The sequence below is a fragment of the Geotrypetes seraphini genome, chromosome 5, assembly GCF_902459505.1.
Source record: "Geotrypetes seraphini chromosome 5, aGeoSer1.1, whole genome shotgun sequence".
Classification (NCBI taxonomy): Eukaryota; Metazoa; Chordata; class Amphibia; order Gymnophiona; family Dermophiidae; genus Geotrypetes; species Geotrypetes seraphini.
This window is the reverse complement of record NC_047088.1, coordinates 125,209,203-125,233,166: the sequence shown is the minus strand read 5'-3', so window position 1 is coordinate 125,233,166 and position 23,964 is coordinate 125,209,203. Positions and strand designations below refer to the sequence as shown.

The 23,964-nt window shown below is 45.9% G+C and overlaps 1 protein-coding gene across 3 annotated transcripts in view; it reads right to left on the bottom strand.

The window, feature by feature from the left end:
* Window positions 1–23,964, bottom strand: part of VPS16 (VPS16 core subunit of CORVET and HOPS complexes) — a 1,150,777-nt gene that overhangs the window by 969,072 nt on the left and 157,741 nt on the right. For 2 of the 3 annotated variants that reach the window (XM_033944752.1, XM_033944754.1), the window contains exon 7: window positions 16,201–16,323. The exons of the other annotated variant lie outside the window; for it this stretch is intronic. In XM_033944752.1, the coding sequence (XP_033800643.1) occupies window positions 16,201–16,323 (123 nt within the window). The remainder of the gene's footprint in view (window positions 1–16,200; window positions 16,324–23,964) is intronic. 3 annotated transcript variants of the gene reach the window in all.

Sequence of the window (23,964 nt, the reverse complement as noted above, 5' to 3'; positions counted from 1 at the left end):
CCCCTAATCAATAGTTTAGCGCGGTTTCATAAGGCAGCCTCGGGGCCTTTGCTAGGCCGGCCCACATCGCATCATCGAAGCGGGCCGGCTATCAAAGGCCCCGAGGCTGCCTCATGAAACCGCGCTAAACTATTGATTAGGGGCAGCTCTGTGCCGAAGTTAAAAGCATACAGAGCTGCCGCTGCTGGTCTGAACTCTTGGGCCGCTGAAGGAGGGCAAAAAGCAGCTGTCCTGGAGGTTTCCCTTCCTCTCGCCTTTACAGGTTCCTTTTTTCCACCTTTTTTTTTTTTCCTTCAAACGGCAACGGGCCCCAGCATCGACATCAATCAAGTAAGTTCCACTGTCAATCAAGCGGTTCTGCTCGGCCAAAGCTTCCCCTGTGACATGAGCCACCCTCAGGGGAAAGAAAGTGACCCACAAAGGTGAGGGGAAGGGGGGCAGATGATGGAAGTTGGGGGGGGGGGGGAGAGAGAGAGAGAGAGAGAAGGGGCAGATGATGGAATGGAGGAGATGAGAGAGAGAGAGAAGGGGACAGATGATGGAAGTGAGAAGAAGGGAGAGAGAGCAGAAGGCAGATGGATGTCAGTTGAGAAGGGAGAGCAGATGCTGAATGGAAGTGGGGAAAGAACACATACTGGATGGAAGGAGGAGATAAATAAAGGGGGAAGAAAATAGTAAGATAATGGAGGGGTGAGGGAAAGGGGTGACAAGCTGTGTGTAGACACAGTGAAAAGAGGGAAACGGGACTAAATAGTAAGAAAGAATTTAATTTAGATGGAGGCAGAAAATAGAGAAGGAAGACCAGAGAAGAAAAGGGAAGAGAGAGCAGAGAATGATCAGATCTGAGTGGAGGAAATGAGAAGAGAGATATGCTAAAAACCACAGGGGGGAGGGAAGGATAGAGATGCCAGACCATGAGGGGAACAGAAGGAAGATGATGGATGCTAGACCAAATTGGGGGGTGGGGGGGGGGCAGGAGGAGAGATGGCAGGGAAAGACAGACAGTGAATGGAAGGGGCAGATGCTGGACTGAAGAGACAGAGAAGGTTATCATGCTGCTGTACCGGGCCATGGTACGCCCTCACCTGGAGTACTGCGTCCAGCACTGGTACTTTAAGAAGGACACGGTACTACTCGAAAGGATCCAGAGAAGAGCAACTAAAATGGTTAAGGGGCTGGAGGAGTTGCCGTACAGCGAAAGATTAGAGAAACTGGGCCTCTTCTCCCTTGAGCAGAGGAGATTGAGAGGGGACATGATAGAAACATTCAAGGTACTGAAGGGAATAGACTTAGTAGCTAAGGCAGGGAGAACGAGAGGGCACTCTCTAAAGTTGAAAGGGGATAGATTCCATACAAACGTAAGGAAGTTCTGTGGTAGAAAGCAACATATTTATTTGGCTCATAACTTGCTGGCGCCCGATATTTTTAGCTCACAGTGAAAAAAGTTTGCTCACAACACCCGCCCGCTTAGAGGGAACACTGGTGGGGAGGTGTCAGACTATATTATGGGAGGCCACAAAGGCGTATCTGCGGGGTCAGATTATCGCTTACACGGTCCATCAGCGCCACTAGCGAGATGCGGATTTGGTATCGCTCACTCAATTGCGTCTTCGCAAGGGCAATTTCCCTGCGTAGCCTTCTGCGGACTCCCATGCCACGTATCAGGCCATACGTAAACAGATTGATGCTTTGTGGACTGCAAGTGCCATGACTCATATAGACATTTACAAGTTTAGGTTATACCAGTGGGTTAACAAGGCAGGTAAATTACTGGCCAACCTGGTGTGGCCGTTTCTTAAGGCGACACGTGTATCTCGCATACAGGAGGGTCCTCACGCTGTCCATACTAAGGAGAAAGCGATTCATGATCAATTTATTCATTTTTATAAGGAGCTTTATAGTCCTGGTCCCTATGATCTGGCAGCCTGTGACTCTTTCTTTCACAATCTTGCCCTTCCTCAGGTGTTCGATGCCCATCTGCAGTTGTTAAATGCCCCTATTTTATGTCAAGAGGTTATGACCGCCGTGGGGAGATTGAAACTGGCGAAGACTCCTGGACCTGATGGGATGGGACCTGAGTTTTACAAAATCTTGAAACCCCAGATAGGGCCTGCCCTGGTGGCTATGTATGCTGACATGCAGTCTACTGGTCGCATATGCCCTGAACAAAGCCATACCCATGTGTTGGTTCTATCGAAACCGGGCCGAGATTCTGACCTGGTGGGATCTTACCGGCCTATTTCTTTGTTAAATCAGGATATGAAAATCCTCACAGCTATTTTGGTGGGCCGGTTGTCCCAGGTGGTCCCTTCCTTGGTTCATGTTAATCAGGTAGGTTTCGTACTCGGGCGTTTTGCCTCTTCCAATATTTTGAGAGCTTTAGTGGCACTTCGGGAGAGTAAGAGCAAAGCAGGTGATGCCCTCCTGGCTAGTTTGGATGCTGAGAAAGCCTTCGACAAGGTAACCTGGTCTTATTTATTCTGGGTGGTACAACAGTTTGATATCGTGGGTCCGTTCCATCAATGGATTGTTAGCCTGTATACCGCTCCTACGGCCCAATTGCTTATCAACAAACAATGTACTGAATCGTTCCAGTTCTTTCGGGACACGCAACAGGGTTGTCCTCTATCCCCGCTTTTATTTATTTTGTCTCTAGAACCTCTGGCTCATAAAATTAGGACCAGCCCGGATATTACAGGGTGGGCTCTGAGGAATGTAAAATTACGCTCTTTGCTGATATGTTACTGTTTGTGGGCAATGCACAAGAGACGATTCCCCGCCTGACCACTCTCATTGAGACTTCTGGCACCTTTTCGGGCTTTTTTATCAATTTTGGTAAATCTGAGGCTACGCCTATCTCTTCCCCTTGTGTATCGCGCCAGGAACCAGCTTTTCCATTTCGCTGGGCAGGGGAATAATTATTATTATTTGGGAATAATAATAACAACTTTATTTTTTTTAACCGCCACAATCTTGCGACTTCTAGGTGGTTTACAGTGAAGAGGGCTGGACAATCAGCAAATTACAGACTACAAAAAGTGAAGATTTCACTGAACAGTCAGCGAATTACAGAATACAATTATTAAAAATACACATATTTCTCATGGTGTTAATAGTTTTAAAATGGTGTCTGATTAGGAGATAAATCTATCTTACAGTGCTGTCTTAATTTCTTTCCAAAATGCACCATAGGTCAACCTAGTTCTGATGATATAATTGCCTAGCCAGGTCTGCTGTTTGCAAGCTTGAAACTTAAAAGTTTTGTCCAGAAAGGACCTGTATTTGCAATCAGTGATCCTTGGATATGCAAAAAGATTGCAATTTCTGGTTGTCCTAGTGGGGATGTGTAGCTCGAAATGTGGTAAGAGATAGGTAGGGGCCATTCCCCACACCATCTTAAAGCAAAAGCACGAGAACTTGAACATTATTTGTGCCTCCATTGGCAACCAGTGTAGCAATTTGTAGTAGGGACTAACATGCTCGCTTTTCTTTAGTCCGAATATTAAGCGGACGGCCGAGTTCTGCAACAGTTTTTTTTAAGTATACTCAAGTAAATGATGTTGCAGTAGTCTAAAACAGTGTTTTTCAACCGCTGTTCCGCGGCACACTAGTGTGCCGCGAGATGTTGCCTGGTGTGCCGTACGGTCAGGGCCGCCATCAGGGCAGTACCACCAGTCTAGGGAGAGGGGCGGTCCGCCCCACGTGGACAGGAGAGAGCTGGACGGGGGACCCGCGGAATTCAATACATCTCGAGCCGCGAGGCTCGTCTTCTGTTCCTGCCTGCCCTGCAGCTAACATATAGCCGATCGCAAGCGTTCCCCGATGTCAGCGCTGACGTCGGAGGGAGGGCTTAAGCAAAGCCTGCCCTCCGACGTCAGCGCTGACGTCGGAGAATACTTCCGTTCGGCTATTTGTGCGCGGCAGTGCAGGCAGGAAGCAGAAGACAAGCCTCGCGGCTTGAGCTTCGTTTTGCTGAGAAAGTTGCAAAGATGGGCTGGTAGGCAAACACGGAACACGGAACACAAAAGGGGGGAGGGAGTGCGTTTTGGACACAAGGCATGAACTTGGGAGAGAGGAAGGGAGGGAAAGAGATGCTGAGGTGGGGGAGGGAATGGGTTTTTGGACGCAGAAGGCATGGACTTGGGAGAGAGGAAGGGAGGGAAAGAGATGCTGAGGTGGGGGAGGGAATGCGTTTTTGGACACAAGAAATGGACTTGGGAGAGAGGAAGGGAGGGAAAGAAAGATGCTGAGGTGGGGGAGGGAATGCGTTTTTGGACACAGAAGAAATGGACTTGGGAGAGAGGAAGGGAGGGAAAGAAAGATGCTGAGGTGGGGGAGGGAATGCGTTTTTGGACACAGAAGAAATGGACTTGGGAGAGAGGAAGGGAGGGAAAGAGATGCTGAGGTGGGGGAGGGAATGAGTGTTTGGACACAGAAGGCATGGACTTTGGAGAGAGGAAGGGAGGGAAAGAGATGGTTGTGTACACAGGGAATAGAAGAAAGGAGAATTTTTGGTCATAGGGAGGGAGTGAGGTACAGATAGTGGCATACCAGGGTGGGGGGGGGCGGTCTGCCCCACCCCGGGTTTACGTCCCAAGGGGGTGCACAGCTGGCCACCCTCCAGTGTTGTCCCTAGGCCGGCAAACTGCGGCTCTTTAGCCACTTGAGTGCCACCGCCGCCAACGGTGTTGTTGGCGGTGGCAGCATTATAAAATACTTTCTTTGTGTTTATTTGATTCCTATTCAAGAGAATTACTTTATATATAGTCAATATAGGCACAGAGTTAAATTTTTTAACATTTTCTAATGGTGGTGTGCCTCGTGATTTTTTTCATGAAACAAGTGTGCCTTTGCCCAAAAAAGGTTGAAAAACACTGGTCTAAAAGATAGAGGGTCAAAATATTTTTTAATAGTTTTTAATTTCCATAATGCAAAAAAGCAGTTTTTTGTCACCAGGTTCGTGTGTTCGATCATGGTCAAGTGGGTGTCTAATGTGACTCCTAATATTTTTATGGTTTTTGATATTGGGTAATCGTGACCATTTAGGTGTAATGATGTTCTGGTAATATTATCCTTTGGGCTTGCCAAGAAAATCTTCCTTAGCGCGGACTTGTCTAGCATTTATAAATGTAACATCTTGGATAAACTGCAGCTCTTGAAAGATTATTGTGCTCGATGGGGGGATTTGCCCCCTCTCTTTGTCAGGTTGAATTGCCCTTGTGAAAAAGATCTTGCTTCCTAAGCTTCTTTACCCTTTGCAAATGATCCCTCTTTGGATTCATCATATAGATTAATATTCTTACCGGTCGTTTATTGGAAAAAAGCTATTATTCGTCTGATTTTAAAAAACCCAAAGATTAGCTCTGAAGAAATATCAAACTATAGGCCCATAACTAACATTCCCTATATAACAAAACTAACAGAAAAGATAGTATATAATCCAATTTTAGAATTTGTAGAAATGACAAATATTCTTCATCCTAATCAAACAGGCTTCAGACAATACCACTCCACAGAACACTCCTTGATTGGCATGACTTCTTCCATACTATATCATCTTGATCATCACTCGTCTGTCCTTTTGATCTCAATTGACCTCTCATCGGCTTTCGACACCATTGATCACGCTCTTTTACTTAATAGACTTCAATCTATCAGCATCTCTGATCAGGTACTTGCTTGGTTCCACTCCTACTTTGACAACCGTTTTTCTACAGTCAACTTTAATAATACCACTTCGGAAAGTTTCTCAGTTTCATATGGAATCCCACAAGGATCTATTCTTTCTCCTCTTTTATTTAATATTTTTCTCGCCCCCCTCATGACCCTCTGTCAATCCATAGGTTTTACTGTATTCGCATATGCGGACGATATACAACTTTTACTTTCCTTGGATCCCAACAGTTCTTATGAAATAGCCAATATTAATTCCAAACTCGACCAGATTAATCAGTGGCTGGAAATAAATAGACTTGCTCTAAATATTGATAAAACAAATGTCTTACTATTCCCATGGAAAGATACTTTTACTCTCATTAACCCAATTACTATTAGAGGTATTCCACTGAAACTTATTCATAAGATCAGGATTCTCGGAGTAATTTTTGACGAAAAATTAACTTATCATGATCATATTAGTCATGTTGTGAAATCTACTTTTTATAGTCTCCGCCAAATACGTTCAATGAAAAAATTTCTTTGTCCAAAATCCCTGAATATTTTGATACATTCCTTAGTAATTTCAAAGATAGACTATTGTAATGCCTTATTTAAAGGAATAGCACAAAAGGAAATAAAGCGCCTGCAGATTATCCAAAATACCTCGATTAAACTTATTGAAAACGCTAAGAAATTTGACCACGTTACACCGTTGCTCGAGAAAGCTCATTGGTTGCCAGTTTCATATCGAATAATGTATAAATTAAATTTGCTCACTTTTAAATCAATAATTTTTAAGACTCCGGCTTTTATTTATAAATTTTTAATTCCCTATAAAACTTCAAGAGTGTTACGGTCAACTGATCAACATTTATTAGTTGTTCCATCATTAAAAGTCATAGGTACAAGACGACATTCTATTTTTTCAGTTACGGCTCCTCTAGCCTGGAACGCCTTGCCAATTTATTTAAGAGAAGAAAGAATTTTAGATAAATTTAAGAGCAACCTTAAAGGATTTCTTTTTAAAGATGCTTTTAGTGAATAATTTAAGTTTTTTACATTTTATATTGAATCTTTTTCAGTCCATTTTAAATTTCCGTACCTCTCCCTATTGTTTTTATCCTTAAATGTTTCTTTTATATTGAATTGTATTTCTTTCCATTACCTTACCTATTGTTGTCACGTATGGTTATTGTTATATTGTATATGTTTAGTCATGTTAAGTATTTCAGACTATCTGATTTGTTTTAAGTTGTTATAAATATGTATTTTTACCTTAAATCTGTAATTAATGTTGTACATCGCCTAGAACCTTGAATAGGCGATTAATCAAATCTTATAATAAACTTGGAAACTTGGCTCGTTTATCTGGCACAACAAATGAGCGCGTATCGGTTGGTGGAAGCTTACCCAACACTGAGATAGGGGAGGGTTGGCCTTTCCAGACCTTCGCTTATATAATGTTGCCGCTCTCATGCGTTGGGTTCATGAGCTCTTTACTGTTGGGTCTTGCTTCGCTCCAGCGAGACTTTTCGATTCTTGGACGGCTCCTTTTACGGCGCTGGCCTGTCTTGTTTGCCCGTGATGGAGAAGTACCTCTTGGAGTCCATTCAGTTTGGCTGACCCCCTTGAGGAAAGCGTTGTCTTGGTGGCATCATCGGATTGGTAAGGGGCTGGGCAATTGGGCCTTCCAGCAGCTTAGCCAGAGCCCCAATTTTCTGCCTGGGGTAGGAGCCCCTGGGGGCATTGGGGAGCAATTTGGCGAGCATTTCTGTTTGGGTCATGTGCCATATTCGGGACCTCCGTATTCTTCTTTTCCCTCGTTTGACTTACTCTGCACCACCTAGGATCTGTCTCATATGCCTTTTATTGCTTACCTACAGTTGCATCATTATTATCTGGCTAATCTTCGGTGCCAGCCGAGGGGCAATCAATTCCTGAAAGTGGATCAGATTTTTCTGTCCTTACCCGCTGCTCTCAATTCTTTGTTATTTTGGTATGGGACAGAGCAGGCGGAGAGGGAGGACACTCAGTTGATCTCTCTGGCTTCTAAATGGTCCCTGGACTTGGGGGAGGAGATTACTCTTGGGGTGCTTCAAACTTGTTTCTCTAATATCTCTCGAGGGGCACGTAATGCTTTCTTGCAGGAGCTTCAATTTAAGTTGCTCCACTGCACTTACTTTACTAGGCTGCAGGTGGTGAGGGCAGGTCTTTGGGAGTCTGTTGAATGTGTGAAATATGGGCAACTGCCTGGGACCTTACTGCATATGATCACTGAATGTCCCGTTCTGGGCACTTATTGGGTGCTGGATTTCCTTGTCAAGATCCTGGGGGTGCCGGTTCAGTGGTTTTATGGGATTCTGGTTTTGGGCCACGATGCAGGGCTGCTGGACCAGGGGTTGGGAGAGGACCATTGGCGTTTCCTCTATGTTGATATTCTGGCAGCCAAGCGGGGAGTGCTCCGCTTGTGGATGGATGGGGCGGCCCCAGAGCTCATGAGCTGGAAGCAGTCCCTCCGAGAACTGGCCTATTGGGAGTTGCGCAGTGAGGGGGGGAGTCTGGTGGGTTCTCATCGGCTGTATGGGTTGCTCTGGGAACAGGTCCTGGCTGAGGTTAACCTTTTGTGACGTAAGTCTGTTTCTATTTCTCCAGTTGCTGGGGGGGTGAGGGGTTTGGGGGGGTTAGAGGGGGGGTTCCAGTTTTTTCTGTGGTGGGGTTTTGAGGGTGGTTTATTTAAAATCTGGGAGCAAGCTCTGTAAATACATAGTAACATAGTAACGCATAGTAGCAAGTAACATAGTAGCTCGCAGACTGTTTACATCTCTTTTTTTCTCTTCTTTTTAGTTCGTTGCTTTGCGGCTGGCACTTTGTTGGGTTTTGACCCTTTTCTGAGGAAGGGGCTCTTACGGCTCCCTGTGCTGGTCCTTTTTCTGCTCTCTTGCATTAGCTGTGTTTTGAGATTCGAACTGTGTACTGCCTTGTTGCCTTACCGTGTACCTTATACTTGGATATTTTTGGGCTGTTTCTGCTCTGTTTGTGTGTTTGCTTCACAATAAAACTGGTGATTTCATGAGTCTCTGGTTGTACTTCCTTCTTCTGTAAAACCTATATTTCTTTCTGCCTTTTCCTCTCTCCCCCTGCCCCCCTCTTTATTTCTGCCTTTCTTTCTCTCTCCCCCTGCCTGCCTGTCTTTCTTTCTCTCTCCTCCTGCCCCCTCCCTCAAGCCATCATGCCGATTTCTCCACTTCCCCGATTCTTTCCTTAATCCCATCCCCAAGCCACTACGCCAATTTCTCCCTGCTGTTTCCCCGAGCCAGGCCTGGCGCGTACAAGCACCGGGCCCACAAGTCTTCACCTCTGACGTCAATTCTAACGTCGGGGAGAAAGTTCTAGATCAGCAAGGCAGCAATTGGCTGGCCCAGAACTTCCTCTCTGATGTCAGAATTGACGTCGGAGGTGATGTCTTGTGAGTCCGGCACTTGTACGTGCCAGGCCTGGCTTGGGGAAGCAGCAAGCAGAAAAAGATCGTAAAGGCAATGCGATCGACTCGTGTTGCCTTTGCGATCTACTGGTTGATCACAATCAACCATTTGGGCACTCCTGCACCAGGCATTGTGGCGAACAAGGGTTGTCTAGTATATCGGTGATGTCATCGTGGGTGATAGTTTCAAAGTGAGTTAGGTTCCCAGTTGTAATTTTAATTATCTTGCCTGAGTCACGGGGTGGGGGGGGAACAACATCTGTAGTGCAGTGGAGTCGAGGTGAGACCATATTTTGACTACTTTGTCAGCAAAGTAGTCCAAGAGCGTTTTGCCTGCACCTGGCACATATATGATGGCACTGTACGTTTTGGGTGGGTTTTGGAGAGCTCACATTGAAAGATTAGGTTTCTTACCTCTGCTAATCTTCCTTCTTGTATATCTTCTCTGAATGGATGGGATCTTGTATCTCTATTAGCTTCAGCTGCAGGCAACTAAAAGATGATCCCTCCTCTTTGGGCTACCTACCAAGGAGCTTCCTATCTTGCTCAGTTAGTAGAAAAGCCATGTAGACCTATGACAACAGAAAACTCCTGCTACCAGTCAGTTCTGCTCAATATCGTATTATACTAAAAACTATGGCCAAAAATGGCCAACTGGAAACAAACAGATAATGCAAGCATTATAAACTACAAAATCCAGGAAAACCCTGGAACATGGACACAGCCTGAAGATCAGAAGGGGTAACCCCCCAGGGAACCCCCCTAAACCTTAAACCCAACAAGGGAAAATACGTATGAAATTCTTAGTGAGGCTGGTCAAAGACAGAAATCCAGCTTACCAGTTACTGAAGAGGCGACCTGTGAATTGAACAAAAAAACAGAGGGGCAGGTGTTCAGCATCCAGAGAAGATATACAAGAAGGAAGATTAGCAGAGGTAAGAAACCTAATCTTTCATTCTTGCACAATCTCTCTGGATGCTGAACGGACAGGACATATCAAAGCTGTCCTAAAACTCAGAGGGGGGGCCCGATGAGCCCACCGCAAGAACAGAAGCGCCAAAGGCCGTATCACCCTTAGCCACCACATCAAGCCTGTAAAACCTGGAAAAGGAATGAAGGGAAGCCCACATGGCTGCCTGACAAATTTCTGCAGGCAAGACCGCATGAGATTCCACCCAAGAGGAAACTATTCCTTTGGTAGAGTGAGCCTTCACCCCAAGGGGAGACTTCTTCCATGCCGCCACATAAGCCGTGGAAATAGCCACTCTTATCCAACGCGAAATAGTAGTCTTGGTAGCAGGCTGACCCCGATGCACGGGGCCCGCCAGGACAAACAGATGATCCAACAGATGGAAGTCGTTAGTTGCCTCCAGCTATCTCAAGAGAAGACGTCTGACATCCAGAGACCACAGAACATGATCCTGAGACTTGAAACCCGAAGCAACAAAGGCTGCCAACCGAATTTCCTGGTTGATGTGGAAAGAAGAAACCACTTTTGGAAGAAATGAAGGCACAGTCCTCAAAATCACCACCAACTCCGTAATGCGGAGAAAAGGATCCCTGCACGACAAAGCCTGAAGCTCCGATACTCGCCGTGCAGAAATGATCGCCAACAGGAAGACGGTCTTAATGGTAAGATCTTTTAGAGAGATTGCATCCAGGGGTTCATAGGGCGGATGAGTCAGGGATCGCAGGACCAAATTCAGGCTCTACGATGGACAAGGCAGTCGCAAGGGAGGCTTCAGCCTCCCTGCCCCCCACATGAACCAGACGACATCCGGGTGAGAAACCAGAGAACCCCTGAACGAAGAGGGACCCAAACAGGAGAGTCCCACAATCTGAACATGTAGAGAAGATACTGCCAGACCCTTCCTGAGGCCATCCTGCAGGAAGTCCAGAACCTGAGCCATCGACGGGATCAAAGGGTCCACCTGGAGCCCCGCACATCAAGCCTGAAAACATCTCCAGGCCTTCGCATAGGCCGAGACTGTCTATTTCCGCTTGCTCTGCAGGAGCATGGCGATAACCGCAGAGGAATACCCCCTGGCAGTCAAGGCTGGCCGCTCAAGTGCCAGGCTGTAAGACCAAAGCGGTCCGGATCTTGAAGAGCAAACAGATCCTGTGTGAGTAACCGCCGATGGCAAGGAAGACGCAGACTGCTCCAGGAGCTCAACCTCACAAGGTCTGCGTACCAAGGTCGTCTGAGCCAGTCCGGAGCCACAAGGATCATCTGACCCCGGTGCGAGGACACCAGGCGCAAAATGCACCCTATCATGGGCCAAAGAGGAAAGACGTACAGAAGTTCCCCTGTGAGCCAAGGTTGAACCAGAGCGTCAAGTCTGACGCTGACGCCCTCCCGTTGGCGGCTGAAGAATCTGTCCGCCTTCCTGTTCACTGAGGACGCCATCAGATAGAAGGTGGGATGCCCCCAGCAGTGCACTATGACCCTGAAAGTCAGCTCGGACAGGGACCATTCTCCCTTGTCCAGAGTCTGACAACTGAGGAAGTCTGCCTGAATGTTGTCGATGCCGACCACATGAGCCGCGGATAAAGCCGACGCTCCGCCCATGCAAAGAGTATCCAAGCCTCCAATCCCTTGACGGTTAACTTAGGCAACAGCCGTCGCATTATCCGAGAACACACGGACAGTCTTCCTGTGGAGATTCACTTGGAACCATAGCAGAGCTAACCGGATCGCTCGTAGCTCCAGCTGATTGATCGACCATCAGCTCTCTCTCGGTGTCCAGTGGCCCTGGACTGGGACGGACATGCAAACTGCTCCCCAACCGGAGAGACTCGCGTCCGTAGTCAGGGTCACCCAATCCAAGAACCGCAGAGGAAGCCCTGTGGGCAGAGTGACTAGGTTCAAACACCACAGCATATTGCAGCATGCAGCTGCCAACCAAGCAGCTTCATCCCCAGTGCATCTCTCTGGGGATTCCACCTCGACAGAAGTGAAAACTGAAGAGGACGCAGGCGAACTCTTGCCCACGGAATTACGTCTATGGTTGCCACCATGAGACCAAACATCTGAAGGTACTGCCAGGCCATCGGAGCAGGGACCACCAACATGTTCCAAATCGCACTTCTGAGTTTCAGTTTTCTGGATTCTGGAAGAAACACCAGGTTCAGGCCCGTGTTGAACCGGATACCCAGGTACTCCAACTCCTGGGTCGGCATGAGGCAACTCTTCTTCAGATTGATCACCCATCCGAGACACTCCAGTAGAGACACCACTTGGCGAACCGCCAAGCGGCCCTGCTCCCACGAGGGAGCTCTGATCAACCAGTCGTCTAGGTACGGATGCACCAACACACCCAGAGATCGCAGATGAGCAGCCAGCACCATCATAATCTCGGTAAAGGCTCTGGGCGCCGATGCCAAACCAAAAGGGAGCGCTGCAAACTGGAAATGCCTCCCGAGAACATGAAACCGCAGGAACCTCCAATGTTCTGGGAAAATCAGGATGTGGGCATATGCTTCCGTGAGATCCAAGGAAGCCAAAAACTCCCCGGGTGCCACTGCTGCTATTAGAGAACGCACCATTTCCATCCGGAAACACAGAACTTGCAAGAATGCATTCACTGCTTTGAGGTCCAGAATTGGTCTGCAATTGACGAAGTCCTTCTTTGGCACAATGAAGTAAATCGAGTATCTCCCGCAGCCCAAGTCGTCCTGTGGGACCTGCTCTATGGCTGCTAGATCTAGCAACCGGCGCACGGTAGTGCGCACCTTGCCGGCCCTGTCCAGATTGTCCTCGGGAGAGGACACGAAGAAGTCCGCCGGTGGCCAGAAAAAGTGCAGTCGCAGACCTTCTCTGAGTACCTCCAGAACCCACTGGTCCGAGGCTGTCTTCAGCCATTCCGGAAGGAAGGCTGACAGCCGCTCCCGATTTGGGGAAGCCCTGCCAGAGCCCTGGCGTCATAATTTTCTTTTGGAAGGGACCGAAGGTCGAGAGTTGGGAGGCTGCAGGCTCACTGTACCTCCAAAGAGAGGTCTGTAGGAGGCTCTGAAATGCTGTCCCGCCGCAGGGGGTCCGGCGTACTGTGAGGTCCTCTGGAAGGGATGAAAATTTGGCCGTCCTGACCCCCTGGGCAGATGAGATCTAGGGCCAGGAAGCACCTTAGGCTTACAGTCCTGCACACTTGCTATAAGGTCATCCAAACCCTGACCAAATAAGAGCAAACCTTTGAATGGCAACTCGCTGAGAGCAGCCTTGGATGAAGAATCTCCCGACCACTGGCGAATCCATAACATTCTCCTAGCAGAAACTGAATAAGCTCCCAGCTTAGCAAAAACCTTCAAAATATCAAATAATTCACTCCAAAGATCAGGAAATCAAGATCCCGAAGGTCAACTTCCTCAGGATCCTGACGAAGTTTAGTATGACATGCCCGGGCCACAAAAGAAGTGGCCGCTGCAGCTTGCATCCGCATCACAGCAAAATAAAAAAGACGCCTCATAACAAAATCCAGTCTACGGTCCTGGACATCCTTCAGGACCACCCCTCCATTCGAGGGCAAGGAAGTACATTTAATGACCTGAGCCACCGCCGAATCCACCTTCGGCGAGACTAGGCGCTTGGAAAATTCCGTAGCCATGGGATACAATTTCGCCATGGCCCTCCGAGGCCTCCCAAATCTTCAAAAGCATTTCCGCCAAATCCGCGTGATCCAGAAAGAAAGCGTAAAGTGGGGGCTTAGTACTCATTATGGAACACTCCGCCTGAACCGCAGAGTCAGAATCAAGTTTCAACATCCGCAGGGATTCAGAGATAAGATCAGGAAGGCGACTGGACTTAAATAGCCCGCGCACTGCCTGATCCTCGCCCAGATCATGAACCCCAGAGCTCCGGGAATCCCCGATATCTGTTAGGCTAGCCACATCAGCGGAGCCCGCCAAAGAGCCGTGCGACAGCAACGGCATAGAAATTGACGCAGGCAGTGAGGCAATAGCAGGAAGTTGCCACTGGCTTTCCGGCGGACCAGCAAGAGAGCAGACTGACATGCTGGAATCCAAAGACTGCACAGCCTGTCGCACTGGAGTCTTAGGGGGGACTTTTGCATGAAAGCCTGATACATCATATCCACAAATTCCGGTGGCCGATCTGCGGGACTCCGATTTGGAGTGTTTTGAAGACTTATGAGACTTATCCCCGGAACTACGCTTGCGTTTCGCGGAAGCACCCTCCTCACCCAAAATTTGGCATCCAAGACGCTGGAAACGCATCTCCGGTGGAATCAGAGGCAATTAGAACCTCCCCGGAGGATAGAGCGGCATCCACGTTCAGCTCATGCCCCTCTCACAGGCCGCAGCGCAAGTAACACACAGCTGCGAATCCGCAAGCCATCCGCCACATTTAAGGCATGAATCCATGCCATCCTGTCCTAAGGTGGCCATCTGTAAAGTTTGGAGCAAAAATGAAGTTTCTAAGTCAAAAAAATACAGTTTTAAAAACGTTTTAAAAAATCCAAGATGGCTGCCGTGGGTACCGATTTTGACAAAAAAAAAACTGGCTGTTAAAAACGCAGGAAAACGCTAAAAATGGCAAAATTAGATTTTACAGGTGGGGGGACCAGGGCATGCAAGGAAACCCCCAAAAACCCCGATTTGAAGATCCTCCCCCAAAAATTGGCAAACTCTGTGACTCACAGACACCATAGAGACATGTGCTGCAATGAAAGCCTATGGCAGCCTGTAAAACACAGTACAAGCAAGGAGATCAGTACCTCAGGAGCTGAATAAACTGGATATTTCAGGTCTTCTGACCACCTCACCTTCCCTGCCACCTCAGATCACGACCACCAGGACCCCTCAGGGAAATCAGGGAAGACACGTGGCGCGGTTCTGATCCCGGCGTACCTCATTGGAACCGCAGCAGCCTGCACTCTATCCCTTTTCGGACGAACTAGGGGAGAGACGGGTCCCGAACCTGGACACCCAATCCAATCTGCAGGCTGTCCAGAGGCTGCAGTTTCAGGTTTACAAAGCACCCTCCGGTAGCAGACAAACTTTAAAATGTCTGCGATCTCCAGCCGAAGGATCACTCGCACCGAGTTGATCCGCAGCACGTGGACAAACCTGTGGAAAAACCCCCCCAAAAGAACTAGGAAGATAAAACAAATCAAGAGAAGAATTAACTGAGATCTTACCATGCAGAGAAGCTGCAGAGCAAACTGAACAAGACATGAAGCTCCCGGGCAGGTAGCCCAAAGGGGAGGGATCATCTTTTAGTTGCCTGCAGCTGAAGCTAATACAGATCAAGATCCCATCCGTTCAGCATCCAGAGAGATTGTACAAGAATTTCCATTACAAGTATAGTAGTTAGAGGGGTATATGGGCCTGGGTTCCCTTCTCTGCAGTCCACTGCATTGACCACCAGGTTACTCCAGAGAACACAAGGACTGCCCATAACATCTGAAACTAGCATAGAGGCAGGTATGTACTTTTTTATTTACATCTTTGGGAGGATAGGAGGGGATTAGTGACCACTTGTGGAGTGTGAGAGATCATGTTTAGATCCCTCCAGTGGTCATCTGGTCAATTTGGGCACATTTTTGTCCCTTATTCTTTGCTAAAAGAGGTCTAGCCCCAAACGTCCAAATTGTGCTTAAATGCTCGATTATGGCAGAAAAAAGTCCCAAGTCATAAGACTGTCCTAGTCCTGCCCATACGATGGCTCTAACACGCCCCTTGAGATTTAGACAAACTGTGAATAAACAGCATGGGTATCCATCTAAATAGCAAATTGAAAGGTTTGGGGAGAAAATGTCCACCTGCCTCTTTAGGCAAGTTTTTGGATGTGTTTCACTTTTGAAATAAGCCCCATATTTGATCTGACATTTCTCTGAGTCTCCAGTTCCTCAGTAGTATATCCTCCTGTAATACACGCTAATGACAAATGTAATTGGTGATTAATAATAATAATAATAATAATAACTTTATTCTTCTATACCGCCATAATCTTGCGACTTCTAGGCGGTTTGTATTCTTAGGAGTGAATCAATGTTGGTTATAACTATTTGAAGCTTCCTACTATGAGATTGCAATACTATTCTCACCTTTAATGATGATGATCCCATCCAGATATACCCAGGCTCAGTAAAAAGTGCTAGTAGTTTATGATTGAAAGAGATGGACATAGCCAGATATGACCCAGCCAGAGGATTCATTCCTGGAGGTACCTAAAAAGCAACCAGAATGGAAGATGACAAAAGAATTAATCATTAAAAAATTATTTTTATGACTAAATTGCTATATGATAATTGTGGTACAGAGCTTGGTGCTATCCAGATTGGATTATTACAATTCCCTATTGTTAGGTATTGTGAAAAATAAAATCAAGGCACTCCCAAATTGTGCAAAATGCTGCGGCGAGAATGATTCAGGGTGGCTTGGAATGAGCATATAACGCCAATACTGAAGAGTCTCCACTGGTTGCCAATTCAAGGTAGAATTGAATACAAAATTTTGATGGTTATTCACTAAGCGATCTATGGGATAGCACAGTGGTATCTAAAGCAAGTATTGAAACATTATATACCATCTATTATATACCAGTTTTCACTCCTACATGAGACTCAATCCGGCTTTAGACCTCTTTTCAGCACGGAAACCGTAATTGCGGCTATCTTAGATAATTTGCATCTATTGTTAAGCAAAGGCCTCAATGCCCTGATCATGCAATTCAACATGAGCTATGCCTTTGATCTAGTAGATCATGTGAAAATGCTACAATGCCTAGATGCTATTGGCATCAGGGGTGAAGTGCTAAACTGATTTCATGGCTTCCTTCTATCCCGCACTTATCAGGTACATTTCAATAATGATCTCTCCAACTCCTGGAGCAACCCATCCGGTGTACCGCAAGGGTCCCCACTATCCCCATTGCTTTTCAATATCTACATGACCTCTCTGGGCGTACAATTAACCCAGCTAGGGATAAAATTATTCAGTTACGCTGATGACTTTACGATCATCATCCCATTTGCCAACTCCATCTCGGAAACCATTCCCAAAGCATCAGAAGCCATAAACTTGATGGAGCACTGGATGACAGACTTCAAGCTCAAGCTCAATACAGAGAAGACAAAATTTTTTGTCGCTTCCCCACACCTGCTTGACACCAAAACACCACTAGGCATCAACAAACTTAACTACCCCATACAGCCCACCATTAAAATATTGGGAGTAACTCTTGATCAATGCCTAACCATGAAAGGCAGGTAGACTCCTTAATCAAAAAGGATTCCAGCCTCCGGAAGCTTAAATCCATTAAATCACAGTTCTTCAACTGCCGGTCCGCGGACCGGTGTCGGTCCGCAAAAAAATCTTGCCGGTCCGCAAAGGATTCGGTCCCTGCCGCAACGAAAGGCCGGCGTCAGCTGACTTGCAACTTCCTGTTGCAGTCGCTGTGCCGGGACTCCTGCCTTCCACCGTGTTTGCCTCCTGCCTTGTCTCCGCATCTCCAGAGCAGCAGCGCCAGCTCTGTGTACTTTTAACTTCGGCACAGAGCTGCTCCTAAGCAGTAGTTTAGCGCGGTTTCATGAGGCAGCCTCAGGGCCTTTGCTAGGCCGGCCCACATCGCATCATCGAAGCGGGCCGGTCTAGCAAAGGCCCCGAAGCTGCCTCATGAAACCGCGCTAAACTACTGCTTAGGGGCAGCTCTGTGCCAAAGTTAAAAGTACACAGAGCTGCCGCTGTTGGTCTGGACTCTTGGGCCGCTGAAGGAGGGCAAAGAGAAGCTGTCCTGGAGGTTTCCCTTCCTCTCGCCTTTGCAGATTCCTTTTTTCCACCTTTTTTTTTTTCCTTCAAAGGCCAAGGGGCCCCAGCATCGACATCAATCAAGTAAGTTCAACTGTTCCTTGCAAGCGGTTCTGCTCGGCCAAAGCTTCCCTTCTGACATGAGCCACCCTCAGGGGAAAGAAAGTGACCCGCAAAGGTGAGGGGAAGGGGGGGCAGATGATGGAAGTTGGGGGGGTAGAGAGAGAAGGGGCAGATGATGGAATGGAGGAGATGAGAGAGAGAAGGGGACAGATGATGGAAGTGAGAAAAAGGGAGAGAGAGAGAGCAGAAGGCAGATGGATGTCAGTTGAGAGGGGAGAGCAGATGCTGAATGGAAGTGGGAAAGAACACATACTGGATGGAAGGAGGAGATAAAGGGGGAAGAAAATAGTAAGATAATGGAGGGGTGAGGGAATGGGGTGACAAGCTGTGGGTAGACACAGTGAAAAGAGGGAAACGGGACTAAATAGTAAGAAAGAATTTAATTTAGATGGAGGAAGAAAATAGAGAAGGAAGACCAGAGAAGAAAAGGTAAGAAAGAGCAGAGAATGATATCAGATCTGAGTGGAGGAAATGAGAAGAGAGAGATGCTAAAAACCACAGGGGGGAGGGAAGGACAGAGATGCCAGACCATGAGGGGAACAGAAGGAAGATGATGGATGCCAGACCAAATTGGGGGGGGGGGCAGGAGGAGAGATGGCAGGGAAAGACAGGCAGTGAATGGAAGGGGCAGATGCTGGACTGAAGAGACAGAGAAGGTTATCATGCCGCTGTACCGGGCCATGGTACGCCCTCACCTGGAGTACTGCGTCCAGCACTGGTCGCCGTACATGAAGAAGGATACGGTACTACTTGAAAGGGTCCAGAGAAGAGCGACTAAAATGGTTAAGGGGCTGGAGGAGTTGCCGTACAGCGAAAGATTAGAGAAACTGGGCCTCTTCTCCCTTGAGCAGAGGAGATTGAGAGGGGACATGATAGAAACATTCAAGGTACTGAAGGGAATAGACTTAGTAGCTAAGGACAGGTTGTTCACCCTCTGCAAGGCAGGGAAAACGAGAGGGCACTCTCTAAAGTTGAAAGGGGATAGATTCCGTACAAACGTAAGGAAGTTCTGTGGTAGAAAGCTGGAACGCTCTTCCAGAGGCTGTTATAGGGGAAAACACTCTCCAAGGATTCAATACAAAGTTAGACAAGTTCCTGCTGAACAAGAACGTGCACTAGTAGGGCTAGTCTCAGTTAGGGTGCTGGTCTTAGACCAGAGGGCAGCCGCGTGAGCGGACTGCTGGTCATGATGGACCTCTGGTCTGACCCAGCAGTGGCAATTCTTATGTTCTTATGTTCTTAGGGCAGACACTGGCTGGAAGAGAGTGAAAAGGCAATGAAAGCAGAAACCAGAGACGACAAAAGGTAGAAAAAAAATAATTTAATTTCTATCTTGTGATTCAAATATATCAGATTTGAAATATGTATTGCTAGACATAACTGGGGAGTGCAAAGCCCAGGCAGTGCTTCTTTAGCTTCCAGCTGGCTTAGGGCTCTCTCTGACCAGGGGGCAGTTGCCCTAGTTCCACTCCCCTAACACCATTCCTGTCATGTGTGACTGTGGTATTCTGTTATATGATATTTGTGTAGCATTCTGTAATAATTTGGCTTATTCAGTTTTCTTGATAGTAGAGAGGATATATGTGAAGGGGAGGGGAGACAGGGGTTTTGTTGATCTTTGCCCTGTATTATTTGTATTTATAAAATGACAATTGTATAGAATATTGTTTCTTTTTATACTTTAATAAAATATGTTCAATATAAAATCATAACTATTTGAGGCTTGTGCGGATGGGATCAGATGGTTTTTGGGACCGAGCTCACGGGGATGGGGCGGCGATGGTTTTTAAAAAAAAATTTCAGTCTTAGTAGTTTGCCGGTCCACAAAATAATTATTTTATTTCCGCCGGTCCATAGGTGTAAAAAGGTTGAAGAATACTGCATTAAATCATATTTTGACAACTCTGCATTCAAAATCCTGGTACAATCCCTCATACTGAGTCAACTCGACTACTGTAACATCGCCTATTTAGCAACCTCCCAAAAGAATATGCGACGCTTACAAATAATGCAAAACGCTGCGGTCAGACTTATCTTCGGTCTAAAGAAATTTGACCACGTGACGCCATACTACAAACAGCTACACTGGCTGCCGTTGGAAGCTCGTGTGAAGTTTAAGTTCGCCTGCCTCTGCTTTAAAGTTCTTTACGGACTAGCCCCTAAATACATAACTGACCTCTTCTCCTTCTCAGCCAACAGACACAAGAGAAGCTCCCACTTGCACTTCGTTCCTCCCCCGGTTAGAGGTTGCAAACTAAAAAAACACCACGAATACCTTCTCTCACATCAAGCAGCTTTATGGGGTAAAGATCTAGAACAACTGCTCTCGCCCACCACTTACAAGCTATTCAGGAAGCCTCAAAACTCACCTGTTCCCGAAGTATCTAGACAGCTGACCCACTACTCTCTTTCCCCTCTATAACGGTTCTATTACATTATCCCCCTCTTGTTTTCCCATCCCCTAAGTTCTCTTAACTTGTACTTCATTAATCTTTTGTAAACCGCATAGAACGTAACGGTACTGCGGTATATAAACTGTTGTTATTATTATTATTATTATCTAGAATGTTAAGATCCGAATCTGCCATGAAGCTATCAATAGCCCATTACAAGAAAACGCAAGCAACAGCGGTGGGTCTTCTTGTGGTGGGTCCTCTGAAATGGAATGCTCTGCCAGGATGTTTGAGGTTATATAAGAACAAGATGTCTTTTAAGAAGCAATTAAAAACACTTCTGTTTGTGAAAGCTTTTTACTAGGTTAGATTTCAATAGCCTATTTTACTGAAGGTAAATCCAGAAACAGCTCCGGAGGCGGGCAAAAGAAATCTCTCTCGTGCCCTTCTCGTGCCCTTCTCAAATGATGTCCAGCACCCATTGATCCGATGAAACAGGAGTCCACACCTGATAAAACTGAGAGACGACCTCCAATGCAAGGAAGCTCCAGATGACTGCTGGCATCACTGGGTCTTCTTAGGAACAGCTGCTACTCAGGAGTTAGTGGCCTGAAGCCACCTGGAATTGGAACTGTTTATCAAGGATGGTAGCCCTGGGAGTATCAAGAGGAAGATCCTGCGGAACCCTGACGAAGCCTGTGAGAGAACAAAAATTACTATAGTCTCCACCCGCTGGCTGACGAGACCTGCTCACAGGAAAAGACTTATGTCCAGTGTGGCTGAGCATCGCCCTAAGATCATCCAGGCCTTTACCAAATAGAAGCTGGCCCTTGAAAGGAAGTCTGGTCAGTGTGGCCTTGGAGGAAGCGTCCCTTCAAGTTTCAAGTTTATTAAGTATTTGATTAATCGCTTACTCAAATATCTAAGCGATGAACAAATCATTCAATTTACAGATAATACAGGGGTTATAAAAGACAGATGGACACTGAACAAAACATATTAAATTAACGACTAACAGAATAAACAGAAAAGGAAAACAAAGGGAAAGGCAGGGTAATGAAATACAATAATAATGATAGAAAGAAGGACGATTATGGTAAAAAAACAATAGGAGGGAAATAAAAGAAGTAGCCTTATGAAAATAAGCAAAAATAGGCTGGGACTCCTAAATATCATAAGCGTCTTTGAAAATAAAGCTCTTAAGTTTACTTTTAAATTTATCTAAGTTCTTTTCTTCTCTGAGATAAATAGGGAGGGAGTTCCAAGTTTGAGGAGCTGTAACAGAGAAGATAAAGTGCCGCCGTGTATTAATAACTTTAAGTGAGGGCGTAACTAATAGATGTTGGTCAATAGATCTCAGTGATCTGATTGGGGTATAAGGGATCAATAACTTGTAGATGAAAGCTGGGGTTTTATTTAACAGGGATTTGAAAGTACGTAAGTAGATTTAGTTTATATTGAATTCGATGTGCTACTGGAAGCCAGTGTGCTTTCTTAAGAAGAGGAGAGACATGATCAAATTTCCCTTGCTTTCATTATGAGTTTAATTGAGGTATTTTGAATGATCTGCAAACGCCTAATTTCTTTTTGAGCTATTCCCATAAGTAAAGCATTACAATAATCAATTTTCGAAATAACCAGGGAATGAATTAGTATATTAAGAGACTTTGGGCATAGAAATTTGGATAGTGAACGAATTTGGCAAAGTCTGTAAAAGGAAGATTTAACAATATTACTAATATGATTACGGTAAGTCAGTTTTTCATCAAAGACCACCCCTAAGATTTTGATATTACTTATTAGTTGTAAGGCGGTACCTTTAATCGAAATTGGAAAAGAAACTTTAGAATTATCTTTCCAAGGGAAAAACATGATGTTTGATTTATTAACATTGAGGGCTAATCTGTTTTTGTCAAGCCATTGATGAATCTCCTCAAGTTCCCTGTTAATTTCTAATGTTTCTGCGGGGTTAGTTGGGTCAAGTGGATGCAAAAGCTTAATATCATCTGCATAAGCATAAGCGGTAAAGCCAATATCTTGGCAGAGGGTCATAAGTGGTGCAAGAAAAATACTAAACAAAAGTGGTGAAAGAATGGACCCCTGTGGAATACCATAAGTTACTGAAAAACTTTCTGAAGTTGAGTTATTAAAGGATACAATTGAAGTGTGATTTTCAAAATAAGATTTGAACCAGAGGAGAACCTGATATGTAATGCCAATGGACTGTAATCTATCTATGAGAAGGTTATGGTCAATTGTATCAAATGCAGATGAAAGATCAAGGGAGATCAGAAGGACTGATGTATGGTGATCTAAAAAGTAAAGTATGGAAGTGGTTAGGCCAATCAGTGAATATTCGGTAGAATGATACTGTGTAAAGCCCGTTTGGTTAGGATGTAAAATGTTTGTTTTTTCTATGAACTCGGATACTTGATTAAATACCACCTTCTCAGTTACCTTTGCCAAGAAGGGGATATTTGTGATTGGCCTGTAATTGGATTTTTCTTCAGAACTAATTTTTTGGTCTTTAATAATGGGTCGAATGACTGCTTCTTTCTATGCTATAGGCATTATGCTTCTTTGAAGACTTTCTTGAATTAGTGCAAGGATGAAGGGCCCGAAAATAGTAAAATAGCGTTTGAGAATAAAAGGGGGGATATAATATACTTGAAAGCCCTTGGTATTAATGGTTTTGATAAGGGATTCAATCTCATAAGAACATAAGCAATGCCTCTGCTGGGTCAGACCTGAGGTCCATCATGCCCAGCAGTCCGCTCATGCGGCGGCTCAACAGGTCCAGGACCTGTGCAGTAATCCTCTATTTATACCCCTCTATCCCCTTTTCCAGCAGAAAATTGTCCAATCCTTTCTTAAACCCCTGTACTGTACTCTGCCCTATTACTCCCTCTGGAAGCGCATTCCAGGTGTCCACCACTCGTTGGGTAAAGAAGAACTTCCTAGCATTCATTTTAAATCTGTCCCCTTTCAACTTTTCCAAGTGTCCTCTTGTTCTTTTATTTTTCGAAAGTTTGAAGAATCTGTCCTTCTCTACTCTCTCTATGCCCTTCATGATCTTATAAGTCTCTATCATATCCCCTCTAAGTCTCCTCTTCTCCAGGGAAAAGAAACCCAGTTTCTCCAATCTCTCAGCGTATGAGAGGTTTTCCATCCCTTTTATCAAGCGTGTCGCTCTCCTCTGAACCCTCTCGAGTAACGCCATATCCTTCCTAAGGTACGGAGACCAATATTGGACGCAGTATTCCAGAAGCGGGCGCACCATCGCCCGATACAATGGCAGGATAACTTCTTTTGTCCTTGTTGTAATACCCTTCTTGATTATGCCTAGCATTCTATTTGCTTTCTTAGCGGCTGTTGCGCACTGTGCCGTCGGCTTCATTGTCATGTCCACCATTACCCCCAAGTCCCTTTCTTGGTTGCTCTCATTCAATAATATCCCTCCCATCGTATAGTTGTACCTCGGGTTTCTGTTTCCAACATGCAATACTTTACATTTCTCAACGTTGAACTTCATCTGCCATCTCGCCG